The sequence below is a fragment of the Nyctereutes procyonoides genome, unplaced genomic scaffold (assembly GCF_905146905.1).
Source record: "Nyctereutes procyonoides isolate TBG_1078 unplaced genomic scaffold, NYPRO_anot_genome, whole genome shotgun sequence".
In the NCBI taxonomy this organism is placed as follows: domain Eukaryota; kingdom Metazoa; phylum Chordata; class Mammalia; order Carnivora; family Canidae; genus Nyctereutes; species Nyctereutes procyonoides.
Window position 1 is genome coordinate 12,704,534 of NW_026575030.1, and position 26,284 is coordinate 12,730,817.

The 26,284-nt window shown below is 40.0% G+C and overlaps 1 protein-coding gene across 1 annotated transcript in view; it reads left to right on the forward strand.

The window, feature by feature from the left end:
* Window positions 1–26,284, forward strand: part of CNTNAP5 (contactin associated protein family member 5) — a 798,328-nt gene that overhangs the window by 344,366 nt on the left and 427,678 nt on the right. Inside the window, exon 5 of the mRNA XM_055316368.1 lies at window positions 19,836–20,039. Coding sequence (XP_055172343.1) covers window positions 19,836–20,039 — 204 coding nt within the window. The remainder of the gene's footprint in view (window positions 1–19,835; window positions 20,040–26,284) is intronic.

Sequence of the window (26,284 nt, forward strand, 5' to 3'; positions counted from 1 at the left end):
CAGAGTATCTGGCCTGCCCCTCCTGACCTGACCTCCTGTTTGAAGATGGATTTCAAACTTGCCTAGCCAGCCCCAACAATCATGTAAGCCATTCCTTGTAATATAGCTATATCTGCATCTGTACATCTATCTATCTGTCTCTTTATCTATCTATCTTCATCCTGTTTCTCTGGGGGAATCATGACTAATGCAGAATGCCCCACAGAAGCTACTTCATTCAAGATCACCAGTGACCTCCACATTGCCAAATCCAATGGTCACTTCATTTTTCTCACTTCACTCAATCTCTCAGTGGCATTTGGTTCAATTAGCCATTTCTACTTTTTAAAAACCTGGTTTTCCCTTCTAGCTCCCTTGTTACCTATGCTAAATCTCAGGGTTGAGCCTCAGGACCTCTTCCCCTTTCCACCTACACCCCAGGCCTACCTGAATTTACAGAGTTCCATATGTTTAAATACGGTGGATATGCTGATCATTGGCACATCTGCAGCTGGCCTGTCCTCTGGAATTACATAGGCAATATACTAGATCTCTCCAGATGAATGTCTACTAGTATATGTGCTGCCGAAGTGAGCACTCCATATGAATGTCTCTACTAAATTTAACAGAGCAGAAACACAACTCTTGACTACCATTCCCTCAGACACCTGCTTGTTAACATCTCCCTCCCATCTCAGTAAATGGCACCACTCTTCATTCACTTGCTAGAGCAAAAAACCCAGAAAACAGTCTTGATTCCTCCTTTCCTATAACCTATACTCTCATGCAACTTATTTACAGTTCACAGCAGCTCCATCAGCTCTGTCCTCCAAAACATATCCTAAATCCACACATCCTTCTTCTGCCTTCCAGAGCTGTAGCCTCTGTTAGTAGTCACTTTGTGTATTTAAATAGCCTTCAAGCTGGACTTCCTGCTCCATGCCACAGTCTCTCCAAACCTATTTAATACAATCAGCCACCAAAGTGATCTTTGTAAATAAGGGACAAAACTGCATCACTCCCCTGCCTGCTTCACTTAAAATAGACTCCTTTCAGGCAAGTACACTTTCTTATTGGATGTTCCATGTCAGCCTCTTCAAATTTCTTCTATTTCTTTCTGTCCTTAGAGGCCTTCTAGCTATTCCTAAAACAGCCCAAGCTGTTCTACCTCAGGGCCTTTGCACTTTCTGTTCCCTGGGCACAGAACAGCTTTTCCAAGAATTTATGTAGTTAGTTCTTTCCACCAATGCAATTTTTAATTCCGATTCAGCCACTTTAGAGAAGTCCACTCTGATCACCTTTCTAAGGTCTCCTGCTCTACTTCCCATGCATCAACCAACATCCCCTGACTATCTGATGTGCTTTTATTTTCCTTTTGGTGCCTGTCACAAACCTAATCTTGTTTGCTTGTTTTGGCTTACTTGTTTGTTGTTTGCCCTGCTAAATCCCTGCAGCAGAATGTAAGTTCCATGAGAACAGGCAACTTGTCTATTAACTCTCAGGACCTAATAGGCACAAGTAGATATTAAATAATACTTGTGGAATGAATGGACACATATATCAGTCCAATCTCAGCATGGGCAACCATGTAATGCATCTGAAATTACTTTCTGTCAAACCCCCAATGTAGTTTATAGGAAACTGTTTTTTTTTTTTCTTATGGGCTTATAAATTCTTTTCTCAAAATTCCATTTAAGTAAGTTGCCAAGACTATAGAAAACTCACAGGTCTATGATTTTCTAAGACGTCAAGTCTTGCCATTTTTGCAATACTGCATAGTCATGCATTCATTCATCCATTCACTCATTTATTCCTTCAGCTAACAACTTTATTTAACACTTAGGATACACCAAGCATCACGCAGAGCCCTAAGGGGTATAAGAAATAAAAAATGAACTTTTCCTGGACTTTTGTAAGACCTGTACTTTTTTCTTTGAAGAAATTTTTTTATGATTGCATATCATTAATTAATTATGTAACTGTTTCTTTGACATATGCCTCCCTCGACTAGATTCTAAGCTTTGAAAAGGCAGTCACGGGATCCCTGAGTGGCGCAGCGGTTTAGTGCCTGCCTTTGGCCCAGGGCGCGATCCTGGAGACCCGGGATCGAATCCCACGTCGGGCTCCCGGTGCATGGAGCCTGCTTCTCCCTCTGCCTATGTCTCTGCCTCTCTCTCTCTCTCTCTCTCTCTCTCTCTGTGTGACTATCATAAATAAATTTTTAAAAAAATTAAAAAAAAAAAAAAGAAAAGGCAGTCACTGTGCCTGTCAGGCATGTCGGGTATACGGTATATTTTTAGTGAGCATTTGTTGAGTGATTGATACTGCTGAGAGTCAAAGATGGGGTAACAAGTATGTAAATAAAAACATGCCATAAAGAATTGAATGTGCCTGTTAGGAATCTGTAAAGGGAGTTCAGGGGATGAAGAGGACAAAGGAAGCAGGTGTCGCTGCTGGCATCAGAAAGATTCTGGAGATATGATCCACCTCAGCTGGGTCTCAAAAGTTAGTAGTGACTTCCCCAGCACAGAAGGCATCTCCAGGCAGCAGGAGGTGCAGGCACATAGGGAAGCAGGGACAAAGCCTTGGGGTTTTGTTGTTTTAGTGCACAAGCAGCAATGGCAGGAAAGTGGGAAATGAAGCCACTTGCCTCTCTTTGCTTCAGCAGTTTCTTTCAGTAACATAAAAAAAAAAAAAAAAAAAAATTCCTCTGATGATCCTATGGGTCCTAGAGCCTCTGTGCCTTAGCCTGCATATGACTTGCCAACCTTGTCCCTCCTTGTTCCTCAGCCAGTGCTTCTGCAGCTGTTCAGGTAGTCTCTCTGTTTCCCGAAGGAGCAGTGACTCACCCTTTAGGGGCTCCTCATAGTGTTTGGAAGAGTTCACAGGTCTCTGCCCCTCTCATTTGCTCCATTCCCCATATCCAAATTCCACTGAGTGTACATGTACAGTTAGTTCCCTGCAAAGACATGAGCTTCTCTCCTGATTCCATATTTTCATATTTGCAGCTTCCTTTTTTTCAGAAAAATCCTCCTTGTCCTTTGCCAGGTCGCCCTTCACCAGCCAGATCAAATATCACCTACTTTTGAAATCTTTTTGCCTCCTAGACCTTGTCATGTGATCCCCTTTTAGGTTTAATGTTTCAGGTCTACGTTTTATCATATTAAATTAAAGTTACCTGGTGCTTCCCCACCTAACCACCAGTCTGTTCTATAAGGTGGGATCATGTCCTCCCTTTCTGCTACCCAGGACGTAGATCAGTGTCTGACAACTGCTATATACTCCATGAATATTTAAGGTGTTTTTAATTTTTAGATCTAGAGGCTAGCCATACTTTTTCATTTTTGAAAGTTTTTATTGTATTTTTAAATTGTATTGTATTGTATTTTGTAAAATCATGATACTTTTTAAAAATAATTTATTTATTTATTCACGAGACACACAGAAAAAGAGGCTGAGACACAGGCAAAGGGAGAAACAGGATCCCTGCAGGAAGCCTGATACAGGACTCAATCCCAAGACCCCAGGATCATGACCTGAGCCAAAGGCAGATGCTCAACCACTGAGCGACCCAGGTGCCCTTACAATACTGTGTTTTATAATAATCTTTCTAATGAAGGCCTCTTTTCTCTTGTATGTGTATATATGTACACATGCATATATATATACACACATTTTATAAGTAATAAAAATTACGAGCTTATTAGAATCTTCCTTATATACAGGTTTAATATCTCACACTTTTACTCCTTGAACAACTGAGATTATCAGTGGCTGTAGTTCCCAAATTAAATGTATTTAGAGTTTCCTTAGGCTATTCTGGTATTATGCTGCCTTAAAATCTCTAGAAGTAAGAATGTATCTAATCTCCATTTTCCTTAACTATTGACTTTTTAAAAGATTTTATATATTTATTCATGAGAGACACACAGATAGAGGCAGAGACAGAAGGAGAAGCAGGTCCCTCATAGGGAGTCTGATGCGGAACTCAATCCTTAGACTGGGATCATGCCCTGACCCAAAGACAGACGCTCAACTGCTAAGCTACCCAAGCATCCCAAGTATTGATGTTTTTAAAATCTTTTCTTTTTGATTGCCTTCATTTCCTTTTATTTATTTATTTTAAAAGATTTTTACATATTGGGGTGCCTGGATGGCTCAGTCGGTTAAGTGTCTGCCTTTAGCTCAGGTCATGATTCCGGGGTCCTGGGATCAATCCCCGGAGTAAGGCTCTCTGCTCAGCGGGGAGTCTTCCTCTCCCTCTCCTTCTCCCTCTCCCTCTCCCTCTCCCTCTCTCTCCTCTCCTGCAGCTCATTCTCTCTCTCTCTCTCTCTCTCTCTCTCTCTCTCATATCTTATTTATTTGAGAGGGAGCAGGAGTAAGAGAGTGTGCATGAGTGAGGGGAGGGGCAGAGGCAGAAGGACAGACTACCCTCTGAGCGCAGACACAGGGCTTCATCCCCCGACCTTGAGATCACAACCTGAGCTGAAACCAAGAGTCAGATGCTTTAACCAACTGCTCCACCCGGGTGCACCCTGCCTTCATTCCCTTTTACATATTCCAGGGTGACTGTCTCATTTTATGGAAGTTCCCATTGCTTTCATGTCATCAGTGCCATCTTTTTGCCATGGTCACAATGAAGTTCAAAGCAACAGATTCCTTTTGTGGGCTCAGATATGAACAATTGAACAAATGGTCTGTTCTTAAAAACATGAACCTTCCAGCAAACCCTGTTAACGTCTTTGAGCCTCTGTTTCCTCATCTGCAAATCACAGTGGTAATTACTTTAAAGACTACAATGTCACTTCAGAGTTATTAAGTATCAAGCATAGAACAGAATATGTAGCCAATAGTCCATGTTTAGTAACTGACATTCTGACTTAGGTGTGTATCCATAGAGGAAATCCCTGTACTGCCATTATGTGTTGACTTTTTGGGAAACATTAACCTTATCCTCTATTAGACTAGGGGCCCGTCTTAGATTCAGATATGTCCTGTTCTTGTTTCTACTTCTGCTGTCATAGGCGCTGGGATCTCAGTTCTCTGCCACCTTCAGGTTCTCTCTCTGTGCTCAAGAATAGGATCAAATGTGGTCTCCCATGGCATTCTACAAAGACTAAAAACAAGATTTTCTCCTATTTTGATTGCTACTGATAAATAATTCCATGGAGTAAATAATTCCATGGCGAACCAAGAAAATAATTTTTTAACATCCTTCCAGATAGTTATTTCAAACACATTATATCCACTTTCTGCTATATGTTGACTTCATTATGGCTGTGACACGTTTTGCATGTAGGGATGTTTGGCAACCAAACTTGCTACATTGCATTCTCATAAGAACTCAAGAATACCTCTTCCGTTACCATTTTTCCTCCTGTGTCACCTCTATTATAAAATGAGGTATGTGGTTTTTGAATTTTGCATGGGTGTTTTCTCTCTCTGATCAGTTTTCAGGTTGATTGGTTTTTGGCCAAACATGTGTGAGTAAACCAAGTAAGTAAAAGACATGGATTCTGCTACATCACTGAGTTGCTGATGTTAAGATGAACACTTGAAGTAGAGATGTCAATAGAGAATTGCGCAAAATAATTCATCTCCTGTAGAGACTACAAAAGAGGAAGAGGTGGGGGAATGAAGAGCACCATTCTGAATGAATGGTGATTCTTTCTTGGAGACAGAGCCAGTATGTTCCCTATTGGTGGCAACTTTTCCATTGTTAAATTACAATTTCTGGAGGGCACCTGAATGGCTCAGTGTTTGAGCATCTGCTCAGGTTGTGATCCCAGGGTTCTGGGATCGAGTCCCACATCAGGCTCCCCACAGGGAGCCTGCTTCTCCCTCTGCCTATGTCTCTGCCTCTCCTCTCTCTGTGTGTCTCTCATGAATAAAAATAAAATCTTAAAAAGTTACAATTTCCATTAGAAATGTCACCATCATCATCAATATCCCCCTTCCCCCACTCTCATTTAATATGCTCATTATGGTGGAACACACTCCAAACCTCAATAGTCTTTCAAATAGAAATTGCTATTCCTATGTACTATACAAAGAGAGACTGAAATTTATAAAGTTGAAGTGTCTTTTAGATAAGTAATTTGCATCCTAAGCCAAATATTTCTTCTGAGCTCTAAAAATATATATTCATTTGCCTGATTGATATCTCAATTTGGTTATGTCATAAATAGCTCAAATTTAACATATCCCAAAGGGAACTCTTTTTTTTTTTTTCCAAAGGGAACTCTTAAAATCAACTTGTACCCTCCAACCATGCTCAGTTTCTTCTTCTTGTGGACTTCCCTATATCCAGAGATAACACCAGTTGCCACCACCAGCCGTGGGGAGCTTTCTTTAAGTCTCTCCTCTCACTTCTTTCCTGTGGTAGATCCATCAGCACGTTCTATCAGTATTACTTCCAAAATTCATTGCAAATATATCCATTTCTTTTCCTCTAGCCTGGTTCAGTTATATCTCTGATCACCTGGATTTTTAACTCAGTAACCCACTTTCAATCCTTTTTTCTTTCTTTCTTTCTTTCTTTCTTTCTTTCTTTCTTTCTTTCTTTCTTTCTTTCAGTCCATTATCTCTGCTATAGTCAGCAGGATTGTCATAAAATGCAGAGTTGACCCACTTCCTGCTGAAAACCTTTTACTGGCTTCTGCCTGCATTTAACAAAACCAAAGTCATGTGTGTGAAGAAGAGGCCTTGGACGATCAGGCCTTTGCCTGCTTCCCTGACTTCACTGCCCCATTATATCCTTCCCTATCTGGGCTCAAGCCCCATGGGTTGATTACTCCATCTGCAGGGCTCCCCACCTCCTCTGCCTTCTTGAGCCCACCTTTTAAATCATCTTAGCTTTATTATCATTTTCTCAGAAAGGTACCAATTGATTCCCAATTTAAATAAACTTACTCTTGCTTTTTTTTTTTTTTATCTTAAAACATGCTGTTCTTTTCTTTCAAAGCACGGATCTCTGTCTTAGTCTGTTCAAGCTGGAATATGATAGACTGAGTGGCTTATAAACAGTGGACAGTTATTTCTCACAGTTTTGGAGGTTGGAAAGTCCAAGATTAAGGCAGAGTGAATTTGGTGTCTGGCAAGGGCCCACTTCCTGGTTCATAATTGGCCTTCTCACAGTGTTCTTACCTGGCAGAAGGGATAAGAGAACTCTGTGCTTCTCTTTTTTAAGAGCACTAATCCCACTGATATAACCACCTCTCCAAAAACCCATCTCCAAATAACATCATATTGGGGATCAGATTTCAACATATGAATTTTGGGGAGATATAAACATTCAGCATATAGGATGAATAACATACATACACACAGAGACAGAAAAAGAAATAGATAGAAACAGATAGATCGATATAGTTATCTACTAGCTATTTACATGTGTATTTCATTGTGAGTTACCTGTCTCACCTACTGGTTTTCAATCCCCATAAGATCAAGGACCATATCTACTTAAATACCCTGTTCATAGCACAGAATGAGGCCCATTTCAATTAATAGCAAGTGAATTTGTTGAATGAGCAACTTCCCCAAAATGGCACAACCAGTTGGCATTGCAGAGACATAGGCAGAGGGAGAAGCAGGCTCCATGCACCGGGAGCCCGACGTGGGATTCGATCCCGGGTCTCCAGGATCGCGCCCTGGGCCAAAGGCAGGCGCTAAACTGCTGCACCACCCAGGGATCCCTGAAGACAGGTTTTGAACCTGGTTTTGTATTATTTCTATAACCTTGGGCTTTACCCTGTGTATCTGAAAGACTTAGCCATATGACATGGGAAAATCTTATTAGAAAGAAAGCATCATATTCAGTCTCCTAATACCCATATTATTGCTTTACTCACAAGGCCCAAAATGAGCAACCCTCAGTTCCCAAGCATATGTAACTAAGATGTCCAGGGACAGAGTTTAGCTACTGTCCAGTCCAGGAGCTCCTTACTTCTTTATCCCTTACCTTCATCTCAGACCTAATGCTACTTAAGAATCATCTGGGGAATAGAGGTCCCAGTATAAGTAATTTCTTGCTGTTCCTAGGTGATTGTTATATGGAGCCAGAATTTAAAACTCTACTTTCAAATTCCTTCTCTAACTATGAGAGTCACTCCATTCTTCTTCTACATTGTCATTTTCATGTCTGTGATTGCTAAACTTAAGGGTTTAAAATGAAATGTGGATACTATTAAAGATAGTATACAATAATATTAGACACATGGGCATACTTGCCACCAGCGATGCAAACATAGCTTTATCACCTGCTGGTTGTATAATCCTGAACAATCTTGAGTCTTCTGTAGACACAGTTTCCTTTTTAGTGAAGACAGAGGTAAAAATAATGCTCATTTCATATATGCAAATTGCTTGAAAGAGTGCTTGGCATATGATAAGCATTCAAAAAGTGTTAGCTGTGATCTTCATTATCTTCAACTGTATTTAAGCTGGTCACCACACTTCTCCCTATTTTTCCTTTACCCTCTTTTTCAGGACCATATTCCACCTGTACCTCAAAAGAAGGAAGTAAACTTTTTTATATACCCTCAGCAGGCCATCTGGTGACTTTAGGCTATGTGGACTTCTGTCTGGGGGCTTCTACTTGAATTCCTTTCCATATGGGAAGCTAATTAATTTTAAAAAGCATTATAAATTCTGATAAGGTTTAATGATCTGTCAGGCTTCCCAATCTCATTAAAAATTACAACCATCATTTCATATCTCAAGTTGCCTCCTTTTCATACACAAAAAAGACTTTGCCCCTATTTGGTTAATTATGGCCAAGTGGTGTCATCCAAAATTCATCAGCCTCAGAGCTGAAGTCATATTCTCTTTCCCCAAATAAATCTCTTTGTAATTCCAGCTTCAGCTGCTCGCGCTGTTGTTCTCATCATCTGGAGGCATTTGTTAGACATGTTAGAGGCCACAAAGTTGTGAATTTCATCTTTGGCATGTTAAGGCCCAGATCACAGGGAGGACCTCAAAAGGCTAGGTTTATAGCTATGCAAATCCTGGAGGGGGCAGGATGACAGCAGTGAGGTCTGTGGGCTTGGAGACTCCAGTCTTTGGGATCTTTGAGCCCCACTTTGGAAATCATAGCATTGTACGACTTGAAATACCTTCATGATTGCTTGTTGCAATTCCTTCATTCTATAGTGGAGGAAATTGAGCCCCGGAAAGGTCTTAAAATTTGAGTTAGTCAACTTCTTTTCTCTTTTTTTGCTTTCCATTCATAGAGTAATAACTAGTATACATATATATGTACAGTAAGAACACATAACCTCAAAAGCTCTATGATATTCTTCTACCTTAAGTCAAGTTTTCTGATAAGCCTGGAATAACTTTTCTTATTGATTGAGGATCTTAAAAGTCCTTCAACAGATAGTGAACATTACTTAGTAGTCCCTCTCTGCTAGGTTTTGGAATATCGAAATAAATAAGACAATCTTTGCCCTATAGGAACTCAGGATTTTTAGTAGCTACAAAAGGGATATAAGAAATGCTTCTAAACTTGAAGGTTGAGGACGCAAAGTGTTTTATAAGGTTAGCAATGTAGGAGAAATCCACAGCTAACAATTTTTCCTGATTAATTCAAGTCCTACTGCTTGCTGTGTGCTCAGAGCATATGGCTCTGATTCCTGGGACCGGTATGCTAATGGTTGTGATTTTAAAGGAACCTTAAGAGGCAAAATGAACTAGTAGTTAGATCAACTGCTTTGTGCAGCAGTGGATTTCCTCACAAATGTCAAGGTCTTGTCCCCTACAGTTTATTTTACATTTACTCTCTGTCCAGGGACACCTGAGTGGCTCAGTGCTTGAGCGTCTGCCTTCTGCCTGAGATCCTCGGATCAAGTCTCACACTGGGGCTCCCTGAAAGGAGCCTGCTTCTTCCTCTGCCTCCATCTCTGCCTCTCTCTCTCTCTGTGTGTCTTTCATGAATAAATAAATAGTATTTTTAAAAATCCAAACATTTATTCTCTGTCCAAATGATCACTGGAGTGGCTTGTTTCCTGCAGTGACCTTCTCTTGCTCACTTTCACAGTTTGCAGCCAGGTAGAATCATTAGGAAGGGGTATTCAAAATGAAACCATAGTAAATCTTACTTTAGAAAAAAAAAATACCAACTGGTTTTAGGGTGGGAAATAGCAGCTCTATTTCTCCAGTTTTGACACTCCTATGTAAACATTACCTCATTGCACAAACAGCGTTTCACAAGAAACATTTGTATATTGTGGCTCTGAAGATTATTGATGATCTATAAGGTGAAGGGGCATAATTGTGTTATGCCATTTGCACAACAAGGGCTGGCTGTTCAGGATCAGCCTTTGCCTTGACCATTCCTTCTGGGAACTTATGAATAAGATTTGTGAAACAGTACTCCTTTAAAACCTCCTATTAACCTGTGGTGCCTCACTGGCTGTGACTGTCTACTTCTCATGGCCCGCCCTGTACTTTTTACTTGGGAAACCCCATGTCTCAGCTAGTTTCCTGGTCCATGCTGTTGTCCCAGTTGAGTTATCTAATGTTCCCTTTAGTCCCACAAGCCCCTACTTGGGCAACAAGATATAGAGACCATAATTATGCTTTCCTTTATCACCTCCTTCTCTACCAAAGCAATTCATTTGCTGGGTTTTCAATGTTACTATGTCGGAGTCCCTGGATGGAACAACCCATATCTCAATCATCTGCATCTCATAGCTCAATATAGTAACCAAGAAGAGTACAAAATATGCCCAATATCTGCCAATGAATTTAAGAATAGGCAAATCAAAGAAAGCATCTCTACTATTTATTATTATATTATTATTATTATTATTATTATTATTATTATTACTGACTCTCTACTATTTAAAAAGTTCTTTAAAATCATTGCATTATTTGGGCATTATCTTTGGAGTTAGCAAACAGTCCAGTTGAACAACAAATTTTAAGTGTGCTCAGAGATGTCTATATGTCTAAGATATCCAAAAAAGCCTAGGCATTTTAAGAAGGCGCATCTGACTGTCAGAGCTAAAAATTCTATCTGCTAAAGTTAGGATTGGAATTCAAAGTTTTGCCTCTTTTTTTTTTTGTACTATGACTGTTTTTCATGTTGTCTTCTGTATATTCCTTGCTATATAGTACATAGAAATGTCAGAAGTTCCGCAAGGAAAGCGATTCTTGGGGGTTGTCAGTGCTAACTTTAGAAACTGACATTGCTTTCATAGTTCATCTGAGGTTATCATGAGCTTCTGATAAGGCCTGGAAAAGTCAGGATTGGTGGAGGATCTGTGTAAATTTGAGCTGACTGTGGAAACCTTTGTGGTTTGTGGATTGCAAGCCAAAGCCCTGGAGTCCTCAGCACAAGTGCATAGTCTGAATAATAATCATTTTTCTTATATAATGCATCATCAGCTAAGCTTCAAATTGTAACTGTATTGAAAATCATGTTTACTGTGAGCAACCAAAGAGTCTGAGTGGGACTAATTGTCTCAGGGTATATCGATGGTTTCTCCTGTCAACTTTGAGGTTGGGCTTTCATGTCTGTGAGAAAACAGTGTGTCACAGGCCTATGCCAGAATCCTTTTCAGCTCACTTGGGGATTCAAGCTTGGAATCTTTTATTCAGTGGAGCCCTTGTTTTAGCTGGTTTGTTGACAAGCTACCAACATCCATCAAATATGCCAGAGTATGCCTCCAGAACTCTGTCTTTCTCAGAAAACAAGCTATGACAGCAGGGTCAGCAATTATGGGACCAGTGGGAAGTTGGCCAGCACTGGTGTTGCTCAGCACCGCAGGGATGGAGGGGAATGTGTGCCGGTTTTATCTTGACCTAAAAGGAGAGCTGTGTGAGCTGTAGGACCTGTACTTACCCTGAAGACTTTTTGGGTCCCCCAACGGGCTCTTCTTCATATTCTAGAGAAATCTGCCAATGTATAACCACCTTAACAAACCACAAATTGAGTTGAATTGAATTCACAATAATGAGATACTAAAAATTGATTTTGAGAAAGAGGAAGAAATTGTCCTCTTCCCGACTCTGGGAAGTAAATATCTAACATCTGTGTTCTAGCCAGCATTGTTGATAAAATAAGAAACTCTGAAAGAAGAAATTGGGTAACTCCACTGGGGAGGGGCAGGATGGGTAGCCAGGACTGGAATACAGGCTGACTGAACAATACAGAAGAACTTTATAAAAACCAGAACTAGACATGCACTTTCCCTAGTGAAAATACTTGGACAATTATTTCTCCATTGACCTCAGGGTCACATTGAAACCCATTTTATTTTTAGCAGGATGCTCCCTCATAGAAGCCTTGACTCCGGGACGACTGAGTGGCTCAGGGGTTGAGCGCCTGCCTTAGCCTCAGGGAGTGATCCTGGAGCCCCGGGATCGAGTCCCACATTGGGCTCCCTGCATGGAGCCTGCTTCTCCCTCTGACTCTCCTCTCTCTCTCTCTCTCTCTCTCTCTCTGTCTCTCATGGATAAATAAATAAAATCTTAAAAAAAAAAAAAAAAAAAAAGCCCTGACTCCATCCCCAGGCCCTGGATTCTCTACTGCCTCATCATTCTATGCTTTCGCACAGAGTTCTCAGACCTAGGCTAGTATTAGAATCACCTAGAGAGCTCAATACAACTTGTATTTCTGTGCCTTATGCTCAGAGTTTCTGATTCCATAGGACTGTGGTAAGGTCTGAAAATGTGAAAGTCGTAACAAATTTCTGGTGATACTAAAGTTGCTAATGCAGAGAGCACACTTCTAGAGTCAGTTCACCAACAAATCTGAATCCTTGCAAATCCTAGATCTGACCCCATGTCCTCTCCATGCCTCAAACAGGCAGCTCCTTCTCTCTGCTGGCAGTCCCCTGTCTCCACACCTCACCTGCCTGATTTTCTTTTATCCCTCATGACCTAGGAGAAGCATTATCTCCTTCTAAAGAGGGTTAGGCACCCCTCCTTTGGGAACCCCCCAGGACACAGTGCTCACCTTCCCACCCAGGGATGTGTGATTATGTGTTTGCTATCTCTAGCTTAGCCCTGGAGAGTAAGGACTTCTCTGGAGTTTATCGCTGTCTACCTGTGCTGAACATAGACACTGCCGTGTTGAGGGGGTTCAATGAAGTTTTCAATACAAGAAGGCCTTACTGAAATAAGACCACAGAAATAGACTAGGATAGAGGGTTTGAGCTTAGTGGAGATAGTGAGAGTGGGGAGGGCAATGCATGTCTACCCTAAAAAAGTCTCTCAGATATTTGTGTGGTTTCCTTGGTCCTCTTAGGAAGAGCACTGCTCTGACTATACGTGGATTCTGAGTGTAACAGGTAGTGAAGAAAAGCAGGGACCATGGGGAAATTCATACCAGCTTTTTAAGGAAAACCAAATTTCCTACTTAACATTATCTTCCTTTTAAGTTGGCATCTCCTTTCTTATATACACATTCCCCGTACATACATCCTCCCCAGTGCATGCTTGATGCTCATTGTGCAAAGTCATGTGCATTCTCATTGGGTATGAGATGTAAATTTGATGCAGCCTTCACACCAACCCCCCACTTTTAAGAGGAAACATTGGTGGTTTCTGTGTCACACAACTCATTCCCATGTGTATGCCTTTGGGCAAGGTACATAATCTTTCTGGGCTTTGGCTTCCCCATGTTACAAATGGGAAAAAATATGGACCTTGCAGGACTGTTGAGAGCATTAAATCAGGCAATGTGTGCTAATTTGTTCCTTTTTCTCCCTAGAGAATGGATTACTTCATTCAGAATAAGAAATCGCTATGGGTGGCAAAGAGAGGCAGCAATAAAGAACAAGAAAGATATATTTAGTTTTGTCAGTTACTTTCTTGGTGCCCTTAAAACCACATTCTGAGGTGATTACACACTTTCAGTGCCAGTAGGGGCCTATCTCTACTCAATACACACCTTCCGACACACTTCATTTTACTTCTTTTCCTTCCATTTCTTTTTTTCTTTTCTTTTTTCATCTTTTCTTTCCTTCATCTTCTTTCCTTTCCTTTCTTGTCTTTTCTTTTCTTGATATTTTGAAAGAGGATCTTTTTTCATGTTGCTTGTAAGACATGAAGGAAGGTGTTCACATCCATACCCAGACCTCAAGCCACAAACTAAGTGCTAAAAGTGCTGAGTAAGAGAATCAGAACAAAGCAGTTACAAAAAGATCTAAAGGGGAAAAAACAGCATATAATAGAATTGTTTCTCTCAACAACCACAACTTAAAAATATGGGCCTTTTTTTATTTTCGTTTGAAATCTACTTATCTAAGTGAAGTTGAGAATGCTGAGCACTTCACCTAGCTCCATGCCAGGAGGAAGTATTAAATATTTGACTGGGGAAGGTTTTAATTCTTCTATAAAGTTTTTTTTTTTTTTTTTCTTAACTCCCCGTTTCTCCTTCTGAAAAATGGTTGATGCATTTTGTGTGTGGCTTCATATTGTAAAGGTTCGGGTGTTTGCATTCCCTTAGATTGTGACGTGATTCTCTACTTAGTTGTTGGTGTTCTTAGGAAGAAAGCTTCCAATCTGCCAGGCCAATTTTGTGCTTTCTAAAGGGGGCTTCTCACCTCTGCACTAGTAAGGGTCATCCCTGAACATGTGTCTCCACGGAAATGGATGCTCTGTGTGTGACTCAGCAGCTAGACTCTTAAAAGGTAGGGGCAGGTGATATGACAGGAAGTTAGGGGACAATCGACAGTATTATTATATTTGTCACAGGTTCCTTACTGGATCACTAAATCATTTCACAGGTGTCTCTGAACAGCATCATGTTCTGGGACCAGTGCTGGGCTCTGAATTAATGAGGTGGTTAATACATATCTGGCCCCTGCCCTCATGGGATGCACTCTCATGCTGGAGAGCTGGACTATAAGCACATTGGGAAATAACCAAGTACTAAATTCCAATTGGAAGGTGAATTCTGAAAGAAGTAGCAGGGTGTTTAGGGGAGATTAGCTACGGGAGGAACCTGTTAGGGAAGGTCAACCACTTGCCTGACAGATGAACATCAGAGCCTGGTGTGAGAGAAGGGCGGCATTTGTGAAAATGCTCAGCCTACTCAGAATAGGTTAAGTCATTTGGAACAGATCGGAATCCAGGTTCTGCCACTTGCTAACTTCGTATTTTACCTTTTTAAAACATAGTTGTTTTATTTTTTTTTCATTCGTAAAATTGGAATAATAATAGTTTATTTCTCATAGGTTAATTGAAATTAAGTGAGTTCACATGTAAAAAACAAAAACAAAAACAAAAAACCCTGTACCAATACAGGGCTCATATGTGCTCTGCGTATATTATCCAGACTAATCCCCACATTGCACATGCGCACACATTGAAAGTACATCATATAAGACATGGAGTCAGGGTTGGGGAAAGAAGTAAAAGACAAGGTGGGAAAGCAGGAAAGCCAGATCACGGGAGGTCTCAGGGAGATAATTTAATTCTTAGTGTAAAGGGAATTCACTGACAGGCTTTAGCAAAGGTGATGTGTAATGTTACTTATGTTTTATGAGGATGAGAGAATGGGTCAGAGGGAGGTAGCAAGTGTTGAATCAGGGAGAGCAGTTATGAGACTATTTTAAGAATATGGCAGGTGATGATGTAGGCTTGAGTGAATATCTGCTCAGTGTGATATGAGAGATACCGAATCAAACCATGTTCTTTGTATCATCTCCACACTGTAATGTGCAAATCTTTACTACTGTAGTAATGCCTTTGGATTAATGATGGATGAAGGAGGGGATAAAAAAACTGAGTGATTCTTTATTTCCAGGTATGGTTTATGTAATTATCACCACGGCTTTGTCGGGTGAGCTTCTCTTAGCTTTACTGCACGGATAGAAAGGCTGAAGCCCAAAGAGGTCAAGATAACTTTCAAATAAGCAAAACCATAATTGATGCCCGTGACAGTTAAAATTCAACAATGTTCTCTTGTTCCTGTCTGCCGATTGCTTCCATTAGTTTTAGGTTTCATGGCAATACAGAGATGTGTTTTCTTAGAGGTAACCTAGGTCATCAACACTTGCATCACTAAGTAAGTTACTAGATTAGCTAGACATTTGAGGGAACGGAATGTAGAACATAAGTTCCGTGATGGATCAAGAGAGAAGAAAATAGGGTCCTGAAGTGGAGAGAGGAAGAACCTGGGCACTTCAGGCTGAGACACAGGGCATGAGGTGTGTCTTTGAAGCAATAACACACCCCATGTTTACTCATGAAAGCATTTGTCCCACAATCATAGACAATATAGTGTTTCAGCTTTCTGTTCCCATAGCAGTGGGTGCACCCTCTGTATTAGCTATAAGTCATATTAGCTTGGCTATCCATAGATAGTATATGTCATGTCTACTCACTCAACACCAAAGCTCCTAAGCACCCAGAGTCTGGTGCAGTAACAGAGGGGAACAATTGGAAGAGAACGTGGACTCATAATTTACACACCCTGCACATAAAAAGAATTTCAACTAGAATGTGAGAACTAAAATATGGCAAAAAAAAGGAAAGTTGGGGTACACTTGGCATCCCATGTGCAGTAATCCATTGAATCAAAAAGTGGAATCACACCATTTTGGGTGAGAAGGTGAAGTGTCAGCCACCAGATTAGACTGGTTAGGAAATCTCAATCACTGTGAAAACCCTACTATCTATTATTGTTTTAACACAAACAATGTGCCAGACATGATGGCATCACTTTGTATGTATTATCACTTTATATGTGTTAGCAGATTCAACTCTTACCACAGTCTTCTCTGGAGGATGCTAATTACTCCATTTTATGGATGAGGACATCAAGTCTCAGAGAGGTAGAGCTGTCCAAAGTGCATCAGTTAACAAGCTATTACTACTGTAGTTTAAAGCTATGACCTCTCTTATTCCACGATTGATCACAGATTGTTGTCTGCAGCTTCAATTTGGTGGGGTAGGATTCAATTCAGGCAGCAGGTGTAGTGGTGGTAGCAGGCAGTAGGTGGTGTGGGAAGGGTCTAAGGGATGTTGGAATTGGTGAAAACTTCTCTGTATCTGGACTATTTCTTTTTAGGGTCTAGGGAGTTATCAGCAACCTTTTGGTTAGAATCACTTTGTTCCATAGGAATAAATTGTGAGGGATCCCTGGGTGACGCAGCGGTTTGGCGCCTGCCTTTGGCCCAGGGCGCGATCCTGGAGACCCGGAGTCGAGTCCCATGTCGGGCTCCCGGTGCATGGAGCCTGCTTCTCCCTCTGCCTATGTCTCTGCCTCTCTCTCTCTCTCTGTGTGACTATCATGAATAAATAAATAAAATCTTAAAAAAAAAAAAGGAATAAATTGTGAAATTGCATTTTAAAACTAATTACAGTGAAAGTGTGATTTCATTTTTACTTTCATTTCAGAATTTGGGCGTTACAAATAATGTTCCAATTTGGGCAGCTTGAACTTGGCCAAAATAATATACTTAATTTATCATTGTGTATGCTCAAGCTGAGCATTTTAACTGCTTGGAAATACTGAAAAATTGAGGTTTTCTGAGTACTTGACTTCAAATAAGTCTAATCCCACCACCTCCATACACCCATTCACCACTGTCCCACCCGCATAAAATGGTATATAATGAATCTTTTTCAAGTCATATTAAATAGCCTTAATTTTTTCTATTGTAAAAGTAATAAAAGCTCTTTGTAAAAGTTTTCATAATTAAAAAATGGGAGAAATAATGTGAAAATAACATAGAACACCTCCCAAATAGAGTGTCTATTAAATGGTTTATAAAGGCTTACTTTTTTTTTTAAAGATTTTATTTATTTATTCATAGAAACACAAAGAGAGAGAGAGAGAGAGAGAGAGAGAGAGAGAGAGGCAGAGGCACATGCAGAGGGAGAAGCAGGCTCCATGCAGGGAGCCTGATGTGGGAATCGATCCAGGGTCCCCAGGATCAAACCCCAGGCTGCAGGCGGTGCTAAACCGCTGCGGGACTGCCCAAGGCTTACTTTTTTTAGAGCAGTTTTAGATTCACATAAAAATTAGGTATGCAGATTTCTCACATACCCTCTCCTTCCACATATGCAGAGCCTTCCCTATTATCAGCATCCTCCACCAGAGCAGTAAATTTCCTGAAATTGATGAACCTACATTGACATATCATAATCACATAAAGTTCATAATTCACATTATGTTTCACTGTTAGTGTTTTATATTATATGGATTTGGACAAATGTATAATGACATAGTACCTCCATCATTATAGTATCATACAGAATCTTTCCAATGCCCTAGAAATCCTCCTTGCCCATCAGTTCATCCTTCCCTCCTCCAACCCCAGGCAACCACTAATCTTTTTTTCTGTCCCTATAATTTTGCTCTTTCTAGACCATTGTATAGTTAGAATCATACAAGAGCCTCTTCAGATTGGTTTCTTTCACTTGGTAATATATATTTAAGTTTCATTCATGTCTTGCTAGCTCATTTCTTTTTAGTGCTGAATAATATTCCACTGTCTCAGTGTACCAGTTTATTTATACATCCACCTACTAAAGAACATCTTGGTTGCTTCCAAGATTTGGCAATTATAAATAAAGCTGCTATAAAGCTGCTATAAAGAGGTTTTTGTGTGAACATAAGTTTCAACTCCTTTGTGTAAATACCAAGCAGTGAGGTTGGTGGATACTGTGATAAGAGTTTGTTTAGTTTTGTGAGAAACCACCAAATTGTTTTCCAAAATTACTGCACCATTGTGCATCCCCACCATGAATGAATGAGTTTCTTTTTTTTTTTTTTAAGATTTATTTATTTATTTATGATAGACATAGAGAGAGAGAGAGAGGCAGAGACAAAGGAGGAGGGAGAAGCAGGCTCCATGCCGGGAGCCTGACGTGGGACTCGATCCCGGGACTCCAGGATCACGCCCTGGGCCAAAGGCAGGTGCCAAACCGCTGAGCCACCCAGGGATCCCCTGAATGAGAGTTTCTATTACTCCACATCCTCGCCAGCATTTCTTGTTGTCAGTGTTCCATATTTTGGTCATTTTATTAGGTATACACGGTATATAATTATTGTTTTAATTTGCATTTTCTTAATAACATCTGACGTGGAGGATTTTTTTCATATACTTATATGCCATTTGTCTGTATTATTTGGTGAGGTGAGAATCTCTGTTAATATTTTGGCATAACGTTTCCAGACATGTTTATACATATCCATTAAGTGAGTTGATTTAGATAATCATTACTTGACTTTCTCTTTTTTGCTTTAATAATAATAACTGAACATTTTTGTACGTAAACAATAAAATGATATATATCACCAACACAGGATAAGGGAGGGATGGTAAGGATGCCATACATTTGCCCTCCCTGTACAAACTACAATTCTTCCTTCACTGCACATTATTTTGCACTGAACTCAGAGAGACCTCAGAATCTTTCTCAACACAAGTTCTAGGAAGACAGTACTATTCAGTTAGATGTGGAATAATAGACTATGTTTTTATCTCTAACCTTGAACCTGAAATGAGAGGATCAAGTGGCTCCAGGTATCAGAAACAAACTAATAATTAAGATAAATCATGAAAGAATATTACTACCAGGCATTTGACACCATAAAGCCTGACATAGGTACGTGTGGTTTTCTTATCCTATCCCCTCAAGCAAAATATGACATATCACTAATAAGGGGTTTTACTTCCAAGCTAATGATCAGTTCACTTTGACTCAGTATGTGATGCTTGGTTGTGTAATGATTTCCCTGAGTCTAATTAGGTTAGGTCTACTCCATATGTTAAGATGGGACCTTCCAGATACCAAGAACATTCCTATAAATTAGACAACAACCAAGATGGGAAGCGGGAAGAGCAATTATGAGGATGTGCACTGATCTCTCTCTCTTTCTCTCTGTCTAGAATCAGATGTCGCTGACTTTGATGGCCGAAGCTCCCTTCTGTATAGGTTCAATCAGAAGCTGATGAGCACTCTTAAAGATGTGATCTCTCTGAAGTTCAAGAGCATGCAAGGAGATGGGGTTCTGTTTCATGGAGAAGGTCAACGTGGAGACCACATCACCCTGGAGCTCCAGAAGGGGAGGCTCGCCCTGCACCTCAATTTGGGTAGAGTCAGGCTTTTTTCCTTTCCATGTTGAGCTATTACGAACTTTATTTTATAGTGGATCCTTGTTGTCCTGGTGTGTCAGGTGGAAGTCGCTGGAACACAATCTAAATTATATTTCCCCCTTTTACATATTGGAGAAGAAAAAAATAACTATTTTGTGAAATATTTAAGTCATAGATAATATTCTTTGAAGCAAGGTAATATTGGTAGATAGGAAGCAGTACAAGCTTATTGCTATATTATTTATTTATCTATTCTACCTATTTATCTGTTTATCTCTTTGACTACAATTTAACTTGAGCAAGTTTAACACGCATGCACACATATTTTAATCAAACTTGCTCACAATCTATTCTGATTGGTACATTTTTGAAAGTTCAGCCCTAAGGCAAAATAGAGAAGAGATATTTTAATTAATTTTTTTTTTCCTTTGGTTTGTTTTGAGTTGCTTTTTTGTTTGTCTTTTGGTAAGAAGAGAGGGTCATATGTATAGTAGAAAAGTCTAAGTCTATGTTTCTGGGCATTTCTACGTCTTGTTAAGGGAAACACTGTTTCACTTAAGTGCCCTGGCTGTGCCAGTGTGAGCCCTAGACTTGCCAAATGCCAGCTAAATGAGTACAATGTCCTGCGTTCTGTGTATTTGGGACACCACCTTCCACCTGTAGATTGGCATCTAGCATGGCCTGCCTCACCATAGGTAGGCCATCATTGTAATTACATGGTAATCAACTTCCTATCCCCGAGAAAGAGAAGGGCTAAACCTCCTTTGTCTGCTCAAAGGTACTATTGAAGGAAGAGTGAACCAAATGCTGAGGGAGAGCAGGGGGCAAAATTCCCAAAGGTGAAAAGGCAAACCAAAATGCTCTTCCACAGAAAAAGAAGAAAAAAAGGGGGGGGTGGAGAGGCCAAGCTGAAGAAAAAGGAAGTGCCATTCCTTATCAGAATGATTCCCTGCCTCACACTAATGTTTGTTAGTATCAAGGGTGAATATTGTATTTATGGAAGAGAATTGTCACTAAGTATTTGCTATCAAAGCAAAGGACAGTCATAGCAGAACTGAGTTTGTAAGTTTAAGTTGCATGGAAAACTGGAAAAAAATAATATCAGATAAATACATTTTCACAATTAGGAGGAGAGACATAAAAAAGATTAGCATGGGTTCACTTCAAAAGCCAGACAATGTCTTTATTTTGAGGCATTTCTGAGTACCTTCTTAGCTGCCATGGTGAATATTGACAGGGAGAACATCTGAAATTGACATCTAATGCATTAGATTTAATATACACCAAAAGCATCTTTAGAAGGAGAATTTTACCCAAAAAAGAACAGTAAGAGGATTTGTTAGTAACCTGATTAATTGTATTAACATACCTAAAGAAGCAACTTATCAATGAATTATCTGAAGTGTGAGCACACAAATATTCAACAAAAATGCATCAGTTCATTAACTAGCCTTAAATTTTCAGGAAGAGGATGTGGATGAATGAAGTGGAGCTCTGCAACTTCCCATGGCTTAAAGAGCATTGTGAGTTGTGAGTGAAGTTATTGTTACTTGTCAATAGCAGAGCAGGTGTCTTCTACTGGTAACAATCAATCTGCCAGTTACTGCCATTTAGATTCCCAATTAGATATACCATCCCTCTTCCAAAGCTTTGCTCCACTATGCATGATCCAATGCTGTGAACCAGTTTCACTCAGTGAAACTCATGCACACAGTGTTGCATGATGGAAAAGAGGAAGTGTGATCATGCAATAGATCTATTTTAATTGCACACATGTGCTAGCTATTTGTTATAGGGAAAGTTCCATAATCCAGAAGCCTCTTTTTACTTATGCTAAGGAATAACTGTATTGCAGAGCATGGACATGAAAACCAAAGATAATATAAATGAATATGACAGTAAGTAAATATAATGAAGTATCAAAAAGAGAAGCTCTTAATATTCCTCATTTATTCAACAAACATATCTGAATGTTCTGTACTCTGTGCTATCCCAGTATTCCTGAAAAGAAATGGTATATGAAATGAATAGGACCTGCTCCTTGCTGTGCAACATAGAAAATAAAGTAAGTCTCTCCCCCCCACCAGATTCCACAGTCCCTATATTTCTAATCATGGTGGTGACAAAGTAAAACTTCATTTAGTGAATGATTCAGTAGTAAGAACGTGTTCTTTCAATATTCTGCATAGTTTGAAAATTTCTTCATCTTTTTCATCTGCTTAGAAAGTGAAATGCTGGGATGCCTGGGTGGCTCAATGGTTGAGTGCCTGCCTTCGGCTCAGGGCATGATCCTGGAGTCCCAGGATTGAGTCCCACATCAGGCTCCCTGCATGGAGCCTGCTTCTCCCTCTGCCTATGTCTCTGCCTCTCTCTCTCTCTGTCTCTCATGGATAAATAAATAATATATTTAAATTTTTTAAAAAAGAAAGTAAAAATGCTGTGGATTTTAATGTTCCTTGTACTTACCTGTTTGAAGCAGCCACCTAAGTTTCTTGTAAATTAGTACCAACCTTCATGTTTCTTCTCTAGTGAGACACTGCCACATACCAGTTCTTTAGCATTTCATACCTCAGAAGTAGTCAGCAGATCTCTGAAAGCACCAGGTTAAGGGGAAAGGAGGATAGTTGCTTTGATTTGCTCATAATAGAAAATTTGTAGTGTAGGTTGCACAAGGACCAAGACAATATCTGTTCATTGCTGTAGCTACAGAAATTAGGAAAGCACCTGCCTAAGGAAAGTACTCAAGGTAAAATGAGTACAATGGGAACAGGGGTTTCCATCTCAAATATCAGGGCCTGACACAATACACATTATTACCATTGGGCATGCTTTCCCCCAATATTGTGCTTCTGGCTTTCCCATGTGCCTCTCTCTCTCCTCTGATGTGGTCTTGATATTTACAGAACACCCACCCATTGGATATGTTAATATCCTATCCAATCCTCAGAGCAGCCCTATTAGGTAAATAAATAATAGCTCCAAATTACCCATAAGGAATATTAAGCTCAGGGGATCCCTGGGTGGCGCAGCGGTTTGGCGCCTGCCTTTGGCCCAGGGCGCGATCCTGGAGACCCGGATCGAATCCCACGTCAGGCTCCCGGTGCATGGAGCCTGCTTCTCCCTCTGCCTATGTCTCTGCCTCTCTCTCTCTCTCTATCATAAATAAATAATAAAAAAAGGAATATTAAGCTCAAAAAGGATAAGTCACTTCTTTAATTTACACAACTAGCTATTAGGTGTGGCCACTATTAAAATATAGTTATAGCTAATAATATTTTTCACTATTATCTTCAGATTATAAAATATATGTCAGTTTTAGAAAACCTGAAGAAAAAACAAAAGCAATTATATTTAAGGAAAAGAAAAAAAAAGTCACTTGAAATCCTACAATTCAGTCATCTCTCCTATAAACATTTTGGTATATTTTTAAAATGCTTTTCTTAATTATTTATAAGAAATTTTATATATTATATAAAATTCATTGTTCTTTCCATGTTGCCATACAGCCTCCAGAATGGAAAGAATCCATATTATCCATGATCATGCTTACCTTTTAAAAGATTATTTAAAATCGATTAATTAACATATAGCATATTATTAGTTTCAGTGACTCATCAGTTGTATATAACACTGAGTGCTCATTACATCAAGTACCCTCCTTAATGCCCATTATCCAGTTACCCCATCCCCCAACCGCCCCCCTCCAGCAACCCTCAGTTTGTTTCCTAGAATTAAGTCTCTTTTTGCCTCCTTTTGATTTCATCTTTTTTTTTTAAGATTTTATTTATTTATGCATGAGGGACAGAGAGAGAAAGAGGCAGAGACACAGGCAGAGGGAGAAGCAGGCTCCATGCAGGGAGCCTGACGTGGGATTCGATCCCGGGGCTCCAGGATCATGCCCTGGGCCCAAGGCAGGCGCCAAACCGCTGAGCCACCCAGGGATCCCCTCCTTTTGATTTCATCTTATTTTATTTTTCCCTCCCTTCCCCTATGTCCATCTGTTTTGTTTCTGAAATTCCATGTATGAGTGAAATCATAATAAACGCCTTTCTCTGATTAGCTTATGCTTATATATTTTTATTACTATTATTTTTTACTTTTCAAAAAAATGAATCAAGAATGAGAGGAAAGAAGGAAGAAAGAGAGACATGTGAAGAGGAGGGGAGGGATGGATGGGGAGAAAGAGGCAGGGGGAGGGAGGGACAGAAAGAGGAGGGAAGGAGAGAGAGACAGAGAGAGGGGGGAAGTAGAGAGGGACAGAAGAAAGGGAGGCAGAGGGAGAAGAACAGAGAGAGGAGAGGCAGAGAGAAAGAGGGAGGAAGGCAGGAAGGGAAGGAGGAGGGAGAGGGAAGGAGGGAGGAAGAATCCAAGAATCCAAGTTAGTGGGCTAAAGGGTGGTGCTAGGCCAAGGTAGGAGGTAGTTTTCCCCTTCGCAGATCCCATGGACACTCCAGTAGTGCTTCTTTTAGTGACAGTTCTCCAGTGTGTGTCCCTTATTTAATCTGACTTTACAATTCAGCAATTCAGGATAGGAGGGGTTCAGCACCATGGCCAGCTGCCGAGGCTAGCCTTGGGAGCCGCCTGGACTGTGGTTGTTTTCAAGTAATGCTCATTGCTGACTGTCTGATTCACATTGCCTAGTTACCCCTACTGTAGCTCACTTGGACATGCCCGTTCTGTGGTGAAATTGACCTAGGTCATTCCCATTTAATTAATTTCTTAGGGTAGAGTAAATTTTTTTTTTTTTTTTTCTGAAAGTACTAATGGGAAAGAGATTTCTTCTCTTACTCTGTAAGGAGAGATTCCTCTTCTCACTTTGTACCTATATCATTCACACCACCTGTGGTAGTTTGCCCTCTGCAGAGCTCCAACGGCACTAACCCATACATGCAGGTGGGAGAATCAAAGAGCAGGTATTACATGACTGGGAAAGTGTTGTAAGAACTAAGCAAGACATCAATAGTACATGTAGGTCATTCATCCTTACAAGAGTTCAGTGCCTTTTAACTGAGGCAGAATGTGCAATTGCGATGAGCACAGCTATAGTAAAGTGAGAATCCTGGAATAGCATAAACACATGCACAGCAAAGTCCTTGGGGAGGCAAGCATAGGTCTCAGAGGCCAAAGCAATTGAGTGAATAATCAACTCGTTGTGAAATCTTGAGATATTGGTGAAAGATCTGCACATTCTCCAAAAAGCCAAATGGACATTTACATTAGCTTTTTTGAAATCTAAACATTTGAATAGGGACACTGGGGTGACTCAGCAATTGAGCACCTGCCTCAGGCCCAGGGTGTGATCCTGGAGACCTGGGATCGAGTCCCACATCAGGTTTCCTGCATGGAGCCTGCTTCTTCCTCTGTCTGTGTCTCTGCTTCTCTCTCTCTCTCTCTCTCTCTCTGTGTGTGTGTCTCTCATGAATAAATAAATAAAATAAAATAATAAACATTTGAATAAACCAACCCACATGTATTTATAAAATGTTTATCATGCTTCTCAGTTTGTACTGAATACTATGGAAGATATTTTAAGTGTTGCTCTTTTCTGAAAGCCTGCACTTAAGCACTATACTAGATATTTTAAATATGTATCTCATTTAAAATCCCATTTAAAATCACATAATAGCCCTACAAACTATATCCAAACCCATTTTACAGATGACCAAACTGAGGGTCAGTGATGTGTAGTCACTTGTCCAAGATCACATAGTTCCATTATTATATACCTGGGATCAGAATCCCCTCCAGCTCTACCCCATTGTTCTTACATTAATAATTAAAATGTTACAAATCTTCACAAAAGAATTACATATTAAAGATAATTAAGTCCATGTTCACGATTAGACTGTGACAATGGAGGGATCATGGTTAAATACAGGGGCCCAGGAAGGCTTTATGGATGAACTCTGATTTATCTGGACATTTTATTATAAAAAGTAGAGGAAGACAGGTGTTTCTAAGTGTCAAGTGGATAAGATGCACCCCGTTTTTCATAAATTCTGTCATTAATGTAGTAAAAATTTATTGAACAAGCACATTAAGTCAGGTACTGAGCTAGCCACTAGGGGTTAAAAGTTGTATTTACCCATCCCTGATTTCAAGAAGCTCTCAACCTGGTAAAATAATTATTTCTATTTACATTTAACTTTGTGATATTAATTTAAAGTATAAGAGTACGTATTATCGAAACCATATAACACCACTGTATTAAGATAGCATTTTTTTTACAGTAGCAAAATCAC